The sequence below is a fragment of the Bactrocera neohumeralis genome, unplaced genomic scaffold (assembly GCF_024586455.1).
Source record: "Bactrocera neohumeralis isolate Rockhampton unplaced genomic scaffold, APGP_CSIRO_Bneo_wtdbg2-racon-allhic-juicebox.fasta_v2 ctg165_2, whole genome shotgun sequence".
NCBI lineage: Eukaryota > Metazoa > Arthropoda > Insecta > Diptera > Tephritidae > Bactrocera > Bactrocera neohumeralis.
Genome location: NW_026089794.1, coordinates 4,973 through 25,000, shown reverse-complemented (window position 1 = coordinate 25,000; position 20,028 = coordinate 4,973). Strand labels below are relative to the sequence as shown.

The 20,028-nt window shown below is 37.8% G+C and overlaps 3 protein-coding genes across 3 annotated transcripts; all 3 read right to left on the bottom strand.

The window, feature by feature from the left end:
• Positions 1-3,742: 3,742 nt before the first annotated feature.
• Positions 3,743-4,741, bottom strand: LOC126766537 (ATP-dependent DNA helicase PIF2-like). The gene has a single exon (XM_050484293.1). The coding sequence runs from the start codon at positions 4,739-4,741 to the stop codon at positions 3,743-3,745; it is 999 nt and encodes a 332-aa protein (XP_050340250.1).
• Positions 4,742-5,448: 707 nt separating this feature from the next.
• LOC126766536 (uncharacterized) lies at positions 5,449-6,972 on the bottom strand. Its single transcript, XM_050484292.1, has 2 exons — positions 6,561-6,972; positions 5,449-6,398 (listed from the first exon to the last, which is right to left on the bottom strand). The coding sequence occupies exons 1-2, from the start codon at positions 6,970-6,972 to the stop codon at positions 5,449-5,451; spliced, it is 1,362 nt and encodes a 453-aa protein (XP_050340249.1).
• Positions 6,973-12,221: 5,249 nt separating this feature from the next.
• LOC126766535 (protein Teyrha-meyrha-like) lies at positions 12,222-19,051 on the bottom strand (the record flags this gene model as incomplete). The annotated part of the gene is made up of 6 exons (XM_050484291.1): positions 12,222-15,706; positions 15,948-16,302; positions 16,396-16,648; positions 17,224-17,587; positions 18,138-18,299; positions 18,404-19,051. Coding segments are annotated over 6 exons (1,992 nt in total), but the record flags the coding sequence as incomplete, so codon positions are not given.
• Positions 19,052-20,028: the final 977 nt, after the last annotated feature.

Below are 20,028 nucleotides of genomic sequence, written 5' to 3'. Positions count from 1 at the left end.
TCGGAACATGTTATAACGAAACTCTGACTGAATCTTTTTTTATTAATAACTAGAGGACCCGTCCCTGATGCCCAAAGCATACGTAAATTATGGAGGGAACACTTCTCCAGCCTGCTGAATGGCAGTGAACGCACAACACCTGGAGAAGGAGAACCCGATTCTCCAATCGATGACGGTGGAGCAGACGTTCCATTACCCGACCATGAAGAAGTTCGAATAGCAATTGCCCGCCTGAAGACCAACAAAGCGGCAGGGGCCGACGGATTGCCGGCCGAGCTATTCAAACACGGCGGCGAAGAACTGATAAGGTGCATGCATCAGCTTCTTTGTAAAATATGGTCGGACGAAAGCATGCCCAACGATTGGAATTTAAGTGTGCTATACCCAATCCATAAAAAAGGAGACCCCACAATCTGCGCCAACTACCGTGGGATTAGCCTCCTCAACATCGCATATAAGGTTCTATCGAGCATATTGTGTGAAAGATGAAAGCCCACCGTCAACAAACTGATTGGACCTTATCAGTGTGGCTTTAGACCTGGCAAATCAACAACCGACCAGATATTCATCATGCGCCAAATCTTGGAAAAGACCCGTGAAAGGAGAATCGACACACACCACCTCTTCGTCGATTTCAAAGCTGCTTTCGACAGCACGAAAAGGAGCTGCCTTTATGCCGCGATGTCTGAATTTGGTATCCCCGCAAAACTAATACGGCTGTGTAAACTGACGTTGAGTAACACCAAAAGCTCCGTCAGGATCGGGAAGGACCTCTCCGAGCCGTTCGATACCAAACGAGGTTTCAGACAAGGCGATTCCCTATCGTGCGACTTTTTCAACCTGCTTTTGGAGAAAATAGTTCGAGCCGCAGAACTAAATAGAGAAGGTACCATATTCTATAAGAGTGTACAGCTGTTGGCGTATGCCGATGATATTGATATCATCGTCCTCAACACCCGCGCCCTTAGTTCTGCTTTCTGCAAGCTGGACAAGGAAGCACAGAAAATGGGTCTGGCAGTGAACGAGGGCAAGACGAAATATCTCTTGTCATCAAACAAACAGTCGTCGCATTCGCGACTTGGCTCTCACGTCACTGTTGACAGTCATAACTTTGAAGTCGTAGATAATTTCGTCTATTTAGGAACCAGTATTAACACCACCAACAATGTCAGCCTTGAAATCCAACGCAGGATAACTCTTGCCCACAGGTGCTACTTCGGACTGAGTAGGCAATTGAGAAGCAAAGTCCTCTCTCGACAAACAAAAACCAAACTCTATAAGTCACTCATAATTCCCGTCCTGCTGTATGGTGCAGAGTCTTGGACGATGTCAACAACGGATGAGTCGACGTTGCGAGTTTTCGAGAGAAAAGTTCTGCGAAAGATTTATGGTCCTTTGCGTGCGCCACGGCGAATACCGCATTCGATGGAACGATGTCAGCGAATTAAAAGACAGCGGCTACGCTGGCTAGGTCATGTTGTCCGGATGGACGAAAACACTCCAGCTCTGAAAATATTCGACGCAGTACCCGCCGGGGGAAGCAGAGGCAGAGGAAAACCTCCACTCCGTTGGAAGGACCAAGTGGAGAAGGACCTGGCTTCGCCTGGAATATCCAATTGGCGCCACGTAGCGAAAAGAAGAAACAACTGGCGCGCTGTTGTTAACTCGGCTATAATCGCTTAAGCGGTTTCTACGCCAATTAAGAAGAAGAAGAGGACCCGTCCACGTTTTACTGTGGCTGATACATAGGTAGTACTGCAAATACCATCTATATGATGTCAATTATTTAGAACATGACTATTACACTCACCTACAAAAAAAAATGTTTGGTTTGGTGCAACTCTGTGCGCATCAGTAGTCGGTATGATGTCGGTATCAGATGTTTTTTTCTTCTTCTTATGAACAAGAGCTGATATGGAAAACGTGACATGTTTTCTCGTATCAACTCACAAAATACATCTAAAATCAGTTGTAAGATATTAGGCATCAAAATGAGTATAGGCCAGTGTTAGTTAAGGAGATATAGTATTTATGGTTAACCAACTTGTGTTAGTTTACAAAAAAATGAATCAAAAAGAATAAAGCATTGGTGTTTGGGGGAAAAATACTGTTGAATTTGGGTTGTGCAGGAGCAAAATCAATATAACTCCTATTAAAAGCATGTATGGATATGCAAATTTTTACTTATTTCCTTCCATTTTTGAATTACTAAAATTTTCAAATGACTCTTACATGAATTTTGAACGAATGCTTATGATTTAAAAAATAATTTTTGTATTTATAAAAAGTATCCTATGTCCTTACCCCGGTTCTAATCTACCTTCCCACCAGTTTTCAGCCAAAGCGGTGCAGCCGTTCTTGAGCTATAAATGGTGTAACAAACACGACTTTCTTTTATGTAATATGTATAGATGTAGTAATGGCAAAAGTAGGTAAAATCGGGTTAACCCAACTTCAATATACTACATACTATATAATGATGTTCGCTATTCTAACAAGTTTTATGCCAAATTTTCCCAATATGCCTCATAAAACGATTTTCGTCTTTTAAAAAGTTCAGGTTGCTTAAAATGTGTAATGCATACTTGAATGAAACTAACAAGTTGCAAAAGTTTATTGAACAAAACAAAAACGGTTTGGGATATCAATGAAGTGCTTTCTTCCTGTGAAAGTACATTTGATGCCATTATGTATGGAACTCGATTTGTTTTGCATGGCCACCACCCACACACTTGCAGAAGTCGAGACGCTGAACCCAATTTTCGACGGGTTTCAAGCATAAATCGGCCGATTCTGCTGCAATTTCACGTTCGATATTCGTACAAAATTCATCAATCGTCGCTTACTTGTTGACATACTTGTAGATCATGGACTTGACGCAGTTCCACAGGAAATAGTGTAACGGCGTCAAATCGCACGATCGAGGCGGTTTCTGAGTGGCTTGTGGCGCAGTTCTGTTGGAACCACATATTGTTAATATAGATAGAAATATGAAAGTATTTTATTATGATGAATGATGATGAATACAACAGAAGAAATAATAATAATAAAGTACTTCAAACACATGTCAGAAAAAAATATTGAAAACTATGTTGTGTAGATTGGGATACACTCGGATTAATTCATTAATGGGATTTTCATTCAAGCACTTTGTGGTAAACGATATTCTTTGTTTTTTGAACAGGCGCAAGAACAAATAAAGCGGATGGTTTGCCGACACGTGAGCATGCCACGTACAATTGACCATGAGAAAAACATGCATTTTCTAGATTGAGGCCACAAAGAGTCAAGGATTGGCCCTGTGATTTGTTGATCGTCATGGCGAAAGCAAGACGAATCGGGGATTGAATTCGTTTAAACTCAAAGGGAATATCCGTTGGGATCATCGGAATCCTTGGAGTAAGAACTTCCTCATCTTTAAATTTTTCTTTAAGTATCGACGCGTGAATCACATTGCTCATCAGTTTTTTTATTACCAAACGCGTTCCGTTGCACAGTTTTGATTGGTTTACATTTCTAAACACGATAACTACCGAGCCAACTTTCAGTTGTAAATTGTGCGGTGGTAAACCAGGCACATCGAAGGAGTTTAAAAATTCAGTTGGCTAATTAGTGGCTTCTTCTTCGTTGGTTACACAGTCGATAGATTTGAATGAATACAGAGTACCTACGATTTGATTTTGAATTATAAAATTGAGATCATCTGCATCTTTATTTTTAGCGGCCAAAATTTCTCGCTCACTTAACCATTTAGTATTTTTTTGGTTAGCAACGACATCTTGTTGATAAGCTCGTCCTTTGATGAGACGAAATTGCAAAAATTTGAAGGAAATGAAATCAAACCGCCCGATTCGTCAACAGGAACACGGCCATTACCGATAGTCAGCAATTGTTTCGAGAAATCGTCAGCAGCTAGATCGTTCAACAATGCAACTCTCATATTTACAGGCAGTTGAAGTTTCTTTACATATCGCCACAGATTTGATGCTTTGAGGTAAGCGTTTATTTCGTCGGCAGCAGTAGATCTTGGAATGACTGGTAGTGTTTGTCGGTAATCTCCAGATAACAAAATCATTGCACCACCAAAATATCTCGAGTCATTGGGTAGATCTTTTAATGTTCGGTCTAGTGCTTCCAATGCGCGTTTGTGCGCTATTGTGCATTCGTCCCATATGATTATTTTTGATTCTACTAAAACTTTAGCCATTGCGGAGTGTTTCGAAATGTTACATGTCGGCTGTTCAGTAGTTTGAAGGTTTAATGGCGATTTTAACGCTGAGTGAGCCGTACGGCATCCATCTAACAATGTGGCCGCTATTCCAGAAGAAGCAATTGCTACCGCAATTTCGGATCTCGCACGTACAGTGGCCAAAATTAATGACATGAGGAATGTCTTCCCAGTTCCACCGGGGGCATCTAAAAAAAATAAGCCACCGTTGCCATCATCAATTGCATTAATCAGTGTATCACAGACTTCCTTCTGCTTAGGATTCAACAGCAGTACATTCGATTGAACTGATTGGATTAGTTCATGTGGATCATATTCACGTTCACGTTCTATTTCTGTATTAAATGCGCCATTCATTCCGCGATCTGGCGCTGGCATTCCTAACCTAACTAACAAACTACCGCACATGAGGTAATACATATTTTCGATCAAGAGCAAAGTCTGGTTATGCATTTCCTCATTCACCTCAAGATCGGAGCTGACACGAATTCGATGTAAAATATCTTCTGACATGTTATCTTTGTATTTGTTCCATAGATCACGTGGGTTTGATGGGAAGCATGTCGAAATGATGATAGCAAATAATGTGCGTATCTGACTTGGAGATGCAGAAATAATTGCTTCAGCGATTGTCGTGTCCCAATGAGTATCGTTTTCAAGCAAATTCAGCTCTTGACATGCTGCACGAAATGTGGGGCATACTATACCATTAACAGTTCGTAGTGATTCAAATGATGTTGGCTCTCGACCAATCGCAAATAGAAACATTCATCATTCTTTGGATTAACTGTGTAAATACCACCAAGAGCATTAGTAGAACGCATGTCTGAATGACCAGGAACTGCATCGCCTTGCTTACGACGTTGAAATTTTTTCTATGTAACGTTCCAAGTGTAATAACGTGGCATTTCTGAGTAAAACAACGTTAGTGCGAACGGATCGCTTTGACAAATGGCAAAGAAGCTGGTCGCTGGAGGTGTTTCGGCACGTTGAGCAGCATTCGACCGTTCTCTAGATGCACCCCCAAAGAGTGGAAGACGTTCGTGAATAGGGAATGAAAATAAACGCCAAATTGCTTCATTGCAGTTCACATATCTACCAACTTGATAGCGCGTGATTTCATCGTTGATATTGGATGTTTGGATACCAAAAACCGCCATGTCGCTCCCTTTCCTGACATATTTGCAAATGTGTTTCATTGACTTGACCGAATTGCAATACTAAACATTACAATGTGCCTTGAATGTTTTGGAAAGAAGTGGCGAATATGGAACAATCCAACTGTTGTCAACTACGAAACCGTTTCCTTTCACTTTAGTTGTGATAGTTCTACCATTATCATCGGGCGATCTACGCCGATACAATGGATAACCATCGTTGCCTGTAATGGTCTCTGCCGTAAATTTTCGTGGATACCGTTTGGAACACTTGCCGTCGACCATGCACGGTGATTGGCGGTTGATAGTGCCACACGGTCCATAAATCATATTCGTGATTACAACAACATGTAGGTCTGGAACGGTTTCAGGAGCAGAAATCTCCGCACATATGATGCCATCTATTTGATCTGGCCGAATTCTTTCAACTAACCAAATTAGAATGTGAGCATGCGGTAGGCCTCGTTTTTGCCATTCAACTGAGTACATCCAGCATCGAGTAATCCCAAAGACGTGTTGCTTAACAATGTAATTCATTAGTGACCGAATTTTTTGCCTGAAAACACGTGCGGTGATGTCGTGTCGATCACTTGATGTTTGTCCGGGAAGCAGCAATTGAATAATTTCCGTCCATTTTGGATTACATGTAAATGTAATGAATAGCTCTGGCCGACCATAATGACGAACATATGTCATTGCATCTTGCGCATATTCATGCAAATGACGCGGGCTACCTGTGTATGTCGCCGGTAAAATTGTCAATCGACCAATATTTTTTGAATCTCCTTCTGTGCAAATTGCATCGCGTAAATGCATATACTCTTCCGAACGCAATTTAGCTTGATTCAGCCGAATGAAATTCAGGCGCTCCGTTTCGATTTTAACGTACATGTCAACGCAATATTGTTGAAGCTGTCGACGAAATCCCAACAAATAATTGTCCCAGTTTTCACGAATCATCAAACGATATGCGTAATAATTCATCGACCTAACCTTCTTGGTAGTTTCCTCACCTGAAACAAATACAGTAAGATTTGTATTTTAGAACCCCTAATAGGTTAACGACTCTTACAGCTACTCTCTACTAAATTAGAAATGACAACTTTTTTGGTTACCAAAAGTAAACAGAATAAAATGTAATCAAGTTAAAATAAAAACAATAATATTGATCTTACCATTCAATGGATTAATCATTTTGATATTAAAGTGATATCCATCGTCTCCTTGCCAAAACATCAGCGGGTATTGTAACGCGTCATATGAACGGTGTGTTTCATATAGTACTTTTTGTAGTTGCCCAGTATTGCCTCGTGTAAGTACAATATCACGTGTTTCCAAGTTTTCACCAACAATCAGGATTGCCACTTCATCGATTGTTGGAGTATTAAATTTGCGTTCATGTGTTCCAGCTGGTCTTTTATCTGCTCTGATCACAACCTTAAAGTCATCACTTGGCATGCGCTCTAAAGCAGTCTTGAACAGCCTGACCAATGCATGATGTTCATGAAGCATTTGCTGCAGATCTTGGAGAATTGCTCTTTTCGTAGCTGTGTTGATCTCTTGACGCCGGTCGAGTTGTTTTTCCATATTGCCCATGAAATATATTTGCAAGAATTGGTTGTAATGATCTAATGCGATGGCAAATCTGGCCTTGAATCTGTAAAGTCAAGGCCATAGTTATAAAACTTACTTTACAAACACTTTTTTTTTCAAATATTAACATCCCATTTTAATTTCAGAGAAAAATACAGAAATCTAACAAACTACATTCCAGATTTTTTTTACAATAATAGAAAATAAAGGTTTTAACATAAATTACCTTAAATGTCGGATTATATCCGTGTTCTTCGATAATTTCCGCCCCAAATGAAGTCATTTGGAAACAGACATTGTATTTTTGAGTGTTCGTTAGAAAATGTCGTGATTCTTGTGTTTCGCCATAAAGCATGGCCAAAGCATTTACCAATAAAACAGCACAAACCAGGCGTTTCATGTCGATGGGTCGATGGTTGAAAGAATGCATATAGAAACGCTTCGATTCAAATCAATACTTGAACCATTTCTTCTTGCACTTCGAAGATTATTCCTCTGTTCATCTGTACGATAAGCTCGACGATTTCTCGTTTCCAACCTAGCCGTTTCACGGGCTGCATCTCTTTGCTCATGTGTTTGAGAAGCACGAATTAAGGCCCTTCTTTGCCTCATACTAACGCGGCGCTCTTCTCGTGCAATTTCTCGTTCTTCATCAGATATTTGACTCCTGATATTCCGTTGCCTAATTGAATTACGGTTCCGTTGGGAAAGATTAGATCTTTTAGGACGCGTAATTGTTATTAATGCACTCGCACAAAACCACATAAAACCACCAAATATAATAACAATGCTTGAACTTTCGAGACATAGACAAAAAATAAATTTCTGAACGGACACATAAATATTTGTTACAGCATTTGACAGGACAACAAATGTTTGACATTGTAATAAACAAATCAGCATTTATTGAAATGTTTAAGTATTCATTACACATATCGAGTTTTCATTGTTTTTATACTCTCGCAACAAAGTTGCTAAGGAGAGTATTATAGTTTTGTTCACATAACGGTTGTTTGTAAGTCCTAAAACTAAAAGAGTCAGATATAGGGTTATATATACCAAAGTGATCAGGGTGACGAGTAGAGTTGAAATCCGGATGTCTGTCTGTCCCTCCGTCCGTGCAAGCTGTAACTTGAGTAAAAATTGAGACATCATGATGAAACTTGGTACACGTATTTCTTGGCTCCATAAGAAGATTAAGTTCGAAGATGGTCAAAATCGGCCTACTGCCACGCCCACAAAATGGCGGAAACGGAAAACCTATAAAGTGTCATAACTAAGCCATAAATAAAGATATTAAAGTAAAATTTGGCATAAAGGATCGCATTAGGGGGCATATTTGGAAGTAATTTTTTTGGAAAAGTGGGCGTGGCCCCGCCCCCTACTAAGTTTTTTGTACATATCTCGGAAACTACTATAGCTATGTCAACCAAACTCTATAGAGTCGTTTCCTTCAGGCATTTCCATATACAGTTCAAAAATGGAAGAAATCGGATAATAACCACGCCCACCTCCCATACAAAGGTTATGTTGAAAATCACTAAAAGTGCGTTAACCGACTAACAAAAGACGTCAGAAACACTAAATTTTACGGAAGAAATGGCAGAAGAACGCTGCAACCCGGCTTTTTTTTTAAATTGAAAATGGGCGTGGCGTCGCCCACTTATGGACCAAAAACCATATCTCAGGAACTACTACACCGATTTCAATGAAATTCGGTATAAGATATTTTCTTAACACCCTGATGACATGTACGAAATATGGGTGGAATCGGTTCACAACTACGCCCTCTTCCAATATAACGCTCTTTTGAATTCCATCTGATACCTTCTCTGCATAATATATACATTAGGAACCAATGAAGATAGCGGAATAAAACTTTACACGAATACGGTATTTGAAAAATATGCAAATGACGGATAATGAAATCTCGATTATCACTTTATCATGCGAGAGTATAAAATGTTCGGTGACACCCGAACTTAGCCCTTCCTTACTTGTTTTAATTTTTTTCCATATGTCAAAAAGTGTGTGGTTGGCAGCTTTTTGTTAACAGCAGGAAGAGTTTATGTTTTCAATTCAATGACGGCTGCGGAAGTTTCTAAAATGTTTGTAGAGGTGGTTTGGGCAGTCTTCTTTATCACGAATACATGTATTTGAAACGCACAAAGCATTCGGTGGAAACTTGATTTATGCAAGCAGCAAACTGTTAACCAATCTAGCGAAACGGCTAATAAAGAGTACGACTTGGGCATTTTGAGTCATCTACGTAAAGCAATTCTTCGTAAACGGCCGGATTTGTGGACAGGTGGAAATCACTAAATCGGGTATATTTGGCAAGGTTTGTACAGATTGCATAAAATACATACTGGATATTAATTCTTATAGAGTTACGAAAATCATTATATGTATTAAATGGGGTTGAAGTAATTCGGGAATCGATAAAGCCAAGCGAAAGTTGAAAATTCTTATATTGTGTAGTATTAACCCGATTGAATCCATTTTTCGCATTACGACATAGTATTAGCAGAAAGACACATAACCGATATGCATAAAGTCATAAGCTCGGAAACCTTTATTTTAGATATGTCGAAAGTATTCACCCGATTTTATCCAGTTTTGACACAAGGGTACATTATTGTGAGAAAATGTTTCTCTTCGAATTTGAATTATATACTTGTATTTGCATTATATACATATTTCAAAGATTGAAGACAGATTTGCGGCAAAAAATCAACGATTGCCATTGAGGTCCACATATTCCATAAATTGTGGCTTGAAAATTTACTATAGGCTTTCAAAATTTTTATAAAGTGAAAGAAACAAATTAAATTTAAAATATATATTTGAAGGTTGGGGTCCGATTTCCCAATTTCGACACCGGCTCCTATAAAGTCTACCTGTAGCATTTTGGAAATTTCATTAGTTTGCAATATTATTATAACATAATATTAAACATATCCGTTTTTTGGATTGATTCAATTACGTAGATGTCCTGTCGTTGAGTGAATTAAGTTCCTCATGTTATAAATTGGAGATATTCTTTCTCGCTTCCCATTGTTCAAATTGGTTTTGTTTCTTGGATCCCTTTTAGCAATTATTTTTAAAAATGGTTAAAGCCGAAGTTATGGGTCGGCGTGTGGGTAACTTCTAAGCAATTGTACATGACCCAAGTATTGCCCAACAAAGCTTGGTTCTTTGGATCACTGTATTGATATAGCTTGTATTTATGTATATAATACTTCTTAGTCGTCATATGAAAATAATTAACTTTTCAATGCTTTAGAAAAGGCATAGCTTATTACGCAAGCTTTCCAAATTTTACGTTTTCTTCTTCTAGTTTATTGGGGTAGACAGCGCTTACGTGGTTATAGCCGAGTTTGCAACAGCGCGCCAGTCGTTCTTCCTTTTCACTCTTTGGCGTCAATTGGAGGTTCCAAGTGTAGCCAGGTCTTTCTCTTCCTCTGCTTCCCCCGGGTACTGCATTCCATACTCTCAGGGTTGGAGTGATTTCATCCATTCGGACGACATGACTTAGCCGGCATAGCCGTTGTCTCTTAATCCGCTGACTATGTCAATGTTGTCGTATATCTCATCGTTCCATCGACTGCGGTAATCGCCATAAATCTTCTGCAGAACTTTTCTCTCGAAAACTCGTAACGTTGACTCATCAGTTGTTGTCATCGTGCATGCCTCTACACTAAATAGCAGTACTGGAATAATGAGAGACTTAGAGAGTTTAGTCTTTGTTCGTTGAGAGAGGACTTTGCCTACTTAGTGCGAAGTAGCACCTGTTGGCAAAAGTTATTTCGCGTTGGATTTCGATGCTGACATTGTTGTTGGTGTTAATCCTGCTTCCAAGATAGTCGAAATTATCTTAGCCAAGTCACTAATGCTACGACTGTTTCTGTTGGACCTTTTTGTATTGCTCAACATCAGTTTTCGCCGAAGTATTAGTTTTGCAGGTACAGTAAATTCAGACATAGCGGCATGGAGGCAGCACCTGTTCGTGCTGTCAAAAGCAGCTTTAATATCGACCTTTTCAGGGGTCTCTTTCTAGATTTAGCGCTTGGTGAATATCTGCTCAGTTGTTCATTTTCTAGACCTAAAGCCACACTGATAAGGTCCAATCAGTTTGTTTAATCTTTCATACAATATATGCGGTGTTGATTTTAGATTTTACCACTTGGTATAATATTCTTTTATTGTTTGGCGTTGTTCGAATTTCTCCATTTTTTCCATTGTGTGTTATCATATTCTATTTTTATACTTTCGCAAAGTCCTATAACTAAACTTCAAATTAAGATAAGAATACTATGCATTGGTACACCACGCCCACTCCTCAAAGAACGATTGTGTTGAAAATTACGATATTTCATTAAATTAATACGCAGAAGCATTACATTTCACACATGAAGTGGAGCGTAAGAGTTGCATAGGTTTCAGTGTGAAAATTTTTAGTTAATTTTGAATATCTCAGGAACTAATCATCACAAGGACATCGGAACAAAAATTTGCACACACAGTTTTATTTAGGTATGCCACATTTTTTTTTGTTTTTATAAGTAGGGGGAAGCATCAAGAGCCGAAGTGAGGAACTTATATCCGCTAAACCTAACCTACTCCCAACTCCAGACTCTCCCACGGAACCACATTTTAATCAAAAATGGTAGAAATTCGACCACTAATTTCGGTAAATCTTAAAAATATATATTAATGAAATTCTGAGATCATATTTTTCTGATCGTAAAATGGGCTTTATGGCCTAATCGCGTTGGAGCAAAATACGTTTCTTAAAAGAATATGACTTTTGACCAAAATCAGACTGCAAAGCCATACCGAAGAGTGATAAGCACAATAACATGAATTAATTGGACATTGTTGCAAATAAGTTGAGCAAGTTCGTGTAATCAGCCTGGTAACGTCGTTTCTGTCATCGAACCACAAACAGTGAGCATCTAAGAAGAATGTTGACATCATTCTGGTTTCAAAATTCATGTTTTCTCCGGAACGTAGATTGCTAGAAATAGTTCGCAATTTTTCCAAATTTTTCATTGCAGGCTACTTCAAATATTTTAGCGCCACTTTGAAGTATTTTGTGTTAACTACCTTCAAAAAAATTATTCGAAAAATCATTGCAAACCCTCCAAGTTTCATACAAAACAATGTATGTACATAAAACAAAGTATTTATTTCACCTTTCCCATCCATATTCGAGTAAATAAACAACGTTTTTCCTTGAATTTATAATTTATTTTTAATGTGTTAGTTACTTTTTTAATTTTTTTTAGTACTATTCAATAATTTAAATTGTAATTACACTTTCTCTTTAAATACACTCTCTGCTTAAAAACTAAGTATGTCGTCTGCATTAACCTAATGTACACAGATATATATTTAACAACTATAGCACACAATTATTTAAATATTAGATTATTAGTGAAAAACAAAGGATTAATCGTACTTTTTCTAAGTAAATTTTGTAGATTATAATTAAATATGTATGAAATAAAATTGTATTTAATATTTATTCAACTAAAATGAGGCTAATTTTTACAATGATAATATTTGTGAAATTCATAATTAATACTTAATACTAAGAAAAAATGAAATATCGAAATTATAAGAATTGCTGATCAGCTGTGTATTTGTATATACTATTTGAATTTATGTGTATAGTACATTTGTTAGGGATGTTCGTATATTTTACAATGGAATTGTTTTAAAACGAGTGCCAAAAAATGTATAACTGTATACTAAATTTCCTGAAGGAACATTTGTATTATTAAATCTCTTCGAAATAAGTGTGGTTTACGATAAGTAAATTGTTTAAATCATAATTTACGAAAAGAAGTAACTTAGTATCCTGAAAACAATGAAAACAAAAAAATGTTAACTTCGACTGTATAAAAGCTATAATCCTCTCTGTAAAATATTGTTTTTAAAACATAGTAAGTGAACAGCGAAAACGCTACTCCCTTCTCTCTTTGCCGTAGGATGACGTAGATTTCCACGGCATTTGGACTTTTGCCGTAGAAACGTGTCAGCTGATTGCTCTCTCACAACGCAGGGTTGCCAATCTCGATATACTGTAGTAATTATAAATATGTTTGAAATTTTCTCAAACTAACTCAAAATCAGAGTCGAGTGCTATTATTTATAAATATATAAACTATTTTTAATAGTTTAATTTCAGTTTTGATATTTTATATTATGAAAAATTGTAATTGAAAACTTAGATGTGTACAAAACTATATGTGCGTATTCAGCAATGGCAACATTGTTCAAATGAAAACAAACAAAAATGGCTGATTTTTGCGTTTTTACCACGGGCTCAACTTTTGACACATTTTGCTCGCTAAGGAAGGCAAAGGAAGGAAGGGAGTAGCGTTTTTGGCTGTTCCTGCTATAAGAGCTAAGCAAAATTTCGTGAAGAAATCTTGTTAACTACAAAAGTTTTCCATACAATGTCTTGATCTTTTTTGAGCTACATCCCATTGTAGTCCGATGTCATTGGTTCGGACAAATGAGAAATTTCTTGCAAAGGAAAGGGCGTTTACTCAATTCTAAATCGATATCAGAAAGATTGAGGGAGTACTTCGCGTGTATACGGACAGATGAATGAAGAGACGAAATTTTAAACCTGCGAATGGTCACTAACTAGCCAAAAAATGCGAAATATTCTCCACAGTTAAATGTTCCATCTATGAAATTGACCTCCTCTGTAACTACGACTCGCTAAGTCAGAATAATCGAAAATTTTAGAAAACTACTGGATACTAAAACTACTGATTCATTAAAAGATGCTTTCGCTTCGCTGTTTAAAATTTCGCTGTTTGAAATTTAAACAGCATAAAACTAAGTAGATGTTTTTAAAGGGTTTAAAAATAGCTAATGGTCTATGCTTCTCTTATTTGGTACTAGCAGCCCGCCTCGACTTCACATGGGTATTAAACAATCATTTCAAAAGTTATAATTTTGTACACACTCTCCCACACATACTTTCTCGTTTTTGCGTGGGGTTATTAAAAATTAGTGAAATGATATAATAGTTAAATGATTTACAATATATTTTACTTTCCTGCTCCTGCAAAATAATTTATTGAATCAGAGCTTCCCTGTAACCGATATTTAATGTTAATTTATTTTATGGCAGCAATATAAATTGATTTTTAGGACCTCCGGCCTGTGATAGACCAACATACAGTTGGCCATGAGTAAAACATTCCTTTCGTGGGTTAATCCCTACTAATTAGAAAGTCTGGCCTTGGGACTTGTTTATAATTAGAGCGAAAGATGTTTTCATCGGAAATTGAAGCCGTTTAAATGGGGCTGGAAGATCCTCGCTATATGAGCTTGTTGACCAGCTGCTGGGCCGGTGATAATGGTTGCTACAATTAAATTGTCTTTCAATTCCTTAATAAGCAGCCTTGTTCCGTTGCACATGCTTGGAGGACTTAATTTCAAAATCATAATTGGAATTCCAATTTATGTGGTGGCAATCCAGAAGGGTTTAATGAATTTAAAAATTTCTGGGGATAATGTACTGTGTCTTCGGGGATAATGGACTGTTTATCGTACTATCATTCCTGGGTGACACTATTGCCCTAGAACACAACCAATAAAATTCCTTTTCATGCAAATTCTCGATGTCAGGGTATACTGCATCTATTAAAATTCCTAAACTATGGACAATTTGCCTTAAAGGCTCATCCAGAAGAATATTAAAATTACTGTTAAATTTAGAGTGGTAAAAATTCCTTCCCCAAGTTTAAGCAGTTGCTGTGAAAAATCACCATCAGTGATTCCATGAAGATAAGCTCTCATATTCGTCTGTAATTTTATATTTTCAATCCAAATCCATAAGGGCGACGATTTTAAGCAGCTTTGATGATATCCGCTCGGATACCTCTGTTAATCACAGGAAGAGTCTGTCGGAAATCTCCAGCAAATACAAAAGTTATCCCGCCCATGAGAGCAAAGGAGTTTCTAAGGTCTTTTAATGTTCTGTCCACGGCCTCTATATGTTTTTTATGGCTCATAGTGCATGTATTCCACATAATCTTCTTCATCTTCTCTTGCAATCGTAAACCAAGAGGCCCATTTTTGCGGATAGAACATATTGATTGCTATTCAGTGTGTTGCAGCATAGCTAAAAATAATAAACAACATTCTCTGTCTAAATTTAACATTCTCCGTTATAAGTAATGATTTTTTTTAATTTACGCTCGTAAGTCGGTTAAAAATGAATATTTTCTGTATTTTTTTTTACAAACCATCCTCCCCACAGTTAACCCCCATAATACAACTACCAATTAAAAATCCATTTTAAAATAAGAACATCCCTAATGTTGGCATGAACATCTTTGCGTCTTATTATTCGTCCCACCAGTGGTATTTTCCAGTTAAAATAACATTTACATTTTCAAATATACGAGCGAATTCCGTGTGTGTTTTGTATAATGGTATATAGTATATTATACTATGTATGTATGTGTTGTGATTGTTGAATAAATTCTTAAAGATTCACCAATTGTTGTGGCGATGGCGACTTGCGTACCTCTTGTTGTTGCTGTTGCTGCTGTTGTTGTTGGTGTATTAGATTCTGCTGTTGCTGCTGTAAGTCTTTACTCAACCTATAGCTGCTCATCACATTGGCACAACTCTGATGGAAGTATAAATTCCGTCCGCGGAAGAAGGACTCCGTGGCAAAATCCTTTATACCTGTCTTAAAGAGAAGAGCAGACAAATTTTGTGATTGCATTACTTCCGTAAGAAATATGAGCGAAACATGTACATACGAACAAGAAACATACATATGTAGGTGAGTATATAAGAATTTGTATGTGCAAATAGAAATAGTAATATAGTAAAGAGACAGCGAGTATTTTAGAGATTAGTGCAGCGTTTTTTTATATTTAATCTTTGTTTTTATCAAGACGGAAGACAGAAACTCAAATTATTCGTACCTTACAAATGAAACATTTGTTTTCATCGTCCGGTTTATTATCCGAACTAAATCCCACCTTTAAGTCCATTTGCGTGTGTGCCGTTGCCATTAAATTTGTATGAGCGCCACAATTGCCACCGTTACTAACACCGCCGCCCCCTCCACCAATACCGCCCAAGCTGTGCGCATTATCTGCCTCTACTTGTTGTTGCTGTTGCTGTTTAGCTCGCAGCTCCTCGAAGGTGCTGTATTTGGAATTGTTGTTGTTGTTATTATTATTATTAGAAATGTCAATGTTTGGCTCAGTGCTGGTCACTTGCGGCTCCGAACGTGGTCGCTCCTGTTCGACCATCGGCGAGTGATTATCCGAAGTCCTTTAAGTTAAAAACAAAAAGATACACATAAATGTAGCAAAAGTAAATATTTTGCGTAAAAAAATTGGCGCATTCTTTTAATTGCCTGCTTACCTGCTACTAACTACCGTTTCATCGAACTTTCGTTTTTTTCCGCTGCAGAGATTCGTCATTTTAATAGAATCATCGTCATCGACAATGACGTCCTCATCGCTGTCGTTGGCATTGCATGTTTCCATCGCAACATCCTTGCCGTTACAATTGCCGCCGGCCGCAGCGCCACTGCTGGAGCGCTCATCAACGGCGCCACACGAGTCCGCGTTGTAGAAGTGATGGGTTGTCGATGACAGTTCGCTGACATTTTTCACTGTAATTGGTGGTGAGAGTGAGTAAAAATAAATCATATACATATGTACATACGTAAAGAGCATAGATGCGTATATTTGCTTTGCTTAAAATTTTATTTGTTTCCTAAAAGTTTTTGTTTTATAAACATGTCCGGATGTTGAAAATTTAGGGTAAACAGGGTAAACATATGCTCTGTTTGTAAGAAATGTGGACATACTAATTAAGAAATAGTTCCTAATTCTAGTCTGCATCGAAAACTTGGGCGGAGAACCCCTACAAAGATTATGTCTATCACCAAGGATTTTGCAAAATGCTTGATAACTTTCGTACATTATTGAGCCGTTCCATTTTTAACTATTTTTCATCTTCTGATAATTACGTAGATTATTAGGCTCATTGAAGGACCAGGGTTAACTAACTTCAAGAATTTCCATTTTCTATACAGAGTCTTGTCTATTTAGCAGACCTTTACTACTTTAACAGACTTTTAAGCCGAATTTGTTTTACTGAAGATATTCGGTCATCGGCTTTCATCCAAAATCCTAAAAGCCTACAAAACTCCAATAATTGTTATAACCCGTAAAAGTTGCTTACCACTGATATGTCCTTGTTGCGCTGTAATGGTGGGCGCTGAGTGGTGCTGCGCCTGATTCCACGTTTGCGTTATATTACCGCCACTGGTGCTGGTTGCATTCAAATCATCCTCACTACTTGCCGTGTCCTTATTCATTACACAAGCCGTTCTATATAAGATGCCATCCAGCTTTCCTGGTTGGCTATTGCTACTGTGCATATTGCTGCTCAATGTTGTGTTGACAATGTTGCTGTGATGCCCGTGGCTCATGCTATTCACGCTCAGTTGAGAGTGCGTCGTCAATTCGGAGCCCGAGTCCGGAACATCATCATTACAACTCTCAACGTCCACCGTTTCGATTTCTTCCTGCATTTTGGTATCTTCCTGCAATAATTTTTAAAACAAGTAAAAAATATGTCCAAATATAATACTCGTTAATATTTTGCTGTTCTCATAGTAAATCAAAACCAGAACAAATTAGAGGTAATTTTCTTAAAAAGAGGGATTCATCTCTAATCTTGCAAAATTTTGAATAGTACTTTAGCCTAACCTCAGGCTCCCAGGTATTCACGATTTTTCGTACTTCATTTACATATACTTATGTATTTAAGACAGGGTTTCCGATTTGTAACAATTTTCAAAAGTTTTAATTTCAGAGATCTCTTTTGGGACTAAAAGTCTATCTAAACTATTCCAAAAAACTAGAAGTAAATATTACAACAGTATCAAAGTTTACTCATTTTTTGAATTTAAACTTTTCGTTGGTCAAAATAATTAGTTCGGAACGTCATGCATTATAGAAGGAGAAAGAATTATTTCTTATAGTTACTATGAAAGTTTGTCAGTTCGTTTCATTATGTCGCAATATGCACACTCTATTCTTTTTAAACCTATGGTAAGGATAAATTTTGTTTTGATTTTGGTAGAAGCTTACCTCAGGTGGCATCTTTCCGGCTTCAATCGCATATTTTCGTTTGCATATTGGGCAGGAATTGCAGAAGAGATTTTCCATGAAATATAAATCATTTCCATATTTTCGTTTTCGTCCCTTTATTCTCAGACGATTTTGCCTATTATTGCGTATTCGCTGAAAAGTCTAGAAATAAAATTGACAATATTAATAAACCGTTAACTTTCTAGACTTAAGACATTTTAAATACATAATCTTTGTTCTTAATACATCGGCAACATGACACTCACCTCCCACCGATTATGGCTGGTGCGTATGGCGTTCTCCTGTGCCGGACATGGCGGTGCAAACATATAAGATGCCTGTAAATTCGTACGTTCCATACCCGAGCTCAACTTATAGAGTCGGTCTAGTTCGGTCAGAAAGTGTGAATTCCATTCTTCGGCCGAAATTTTGATACCACAGATTGGGCAAATATCTGGCACATGACCCGGCGGTAGACTGAGCGCACTCGCCAGACCGCCGCTACTATTGCTGCCACTCGAACTGCCACCGCTGCCAATGCCCACACCGACTCCACCAGCTGTGGTCAAGCCACTGAGACCACTCGCCACACTACGCAAACCGGCACAGCTTACCGGTATACCGAGACCGCCCATGCCGCTCAAACTCGCCGCAGCCAACAGACCACCATTCGGATGATGGTGATGGTGATGTGTGTGATGATGGTGATGGCCGAGATGACTTACTGACGCGGGAGAGGATGTGGTTGACGCCACTGAGGCGGCTACGGCAGCAGCGGCGGCCACCATGGAAGTTGCTGTTGTAGTTGCTGATGACGCTTTGATGCCCACCATGCCACCGCTACTGCTACTGCTGCTGCTACCACCGCCATTGTTGTTGTGTACATCTGCGGTGAAAGACGAATTTGTAAAAAATCAGTAGGAATCTTTTTTCAGCGCAGTGTTTTTTTTTTTGTTTGTGGTCTGTTACAAGTGTTGGCAGGAAAATGGGTAGGTGAATTGTTGCCAATGAGTGATGAATTGCGTGACTTGGTACATTTTTTCGTGGTTTCGTTGCTCGTTTGTATGCTATGTTGGTGAGGCATGTCAAACGACAGCAAGGACAGTAATGTGTGGGCATTTAATTAAAGTGTGTTAAATTGATTTAATTGGCCAATCGACATGTTTGAATGAGTGCAGTTAAATGGAAAAAAATTGAGGTGCAAAGTTATGAAAACATATTTAATAAAATATATTACTGAGCAAAGTTTAAATTCCCACTAAATGCACATAAATACATGGCACTTAAACTATAAGTGACGGTATGAAAAAGTTCTCTTGAATGGGAAATGCCATTAAATTTTAAATAAATGTAGTCTGAAATAAAGTGAGATATTATTCCAAACTTTATATATACATAACTAGCAACTAATTTTGATAACTTATGTTTTTAATCACTTAATTAATTGTTCATAAAACTAGCTTTATCCAATAATACGATTTTTGAGCTTTGTGCAATGAATCAGTGATCTGCAGTGAATGAGTTAAACACAACTTTGAGCCACTTGCGAAAAATTGAGTATGAAGCGAGCAAATTATTCACGGAATGAGTACAAGTGTGATCACTGCTCACTTACAATTGTGAGAGAGAGAGTTTTGGCTTGTGAGCTGCTTAGTTTGTACGAAACATATACATATGTACATATTCACAAGTTTTTGGTTATGAGTTCGCAATACTTATGAATCTTTCCTTAGGATTCTCTGACAATTATGAATACAAAACACTTGTGAATATACGAAGAAGCTCAATTGTGCGCAAGCCACTTGAGCCTTTAGAGCCGTAATGCTATGAACCAAAGGCTAAAAAATCCATTAAGAAAGTACTAAGAGTTACTATTATACATAGTGCATTA

Excerpts from the sequence above, each read along its gene's own strand:
- LOC126766537 (XM_050484293.1), bottom strand. The coding sequence starts at position 4,741 with ATGTCAGAAGATATTTTACATCGAATTCGTGTCAGCTCCGATCTTGAG.
- LOC126766536 (XM_050484292.1), bottom strand. The coding sequence starts at position 6,972 with ATGGAAAAACAACTCGACCGGCGTCAAGAGATCAACACAGCTACGAAA. Across the intron at positions 6,399-6,560 it reads AATGATTAATCCATTGAATG|GTGAGGAAACTACCAAGAAG; the intron begins GTAAGATCAATA and ends TATTTGTTTCAG.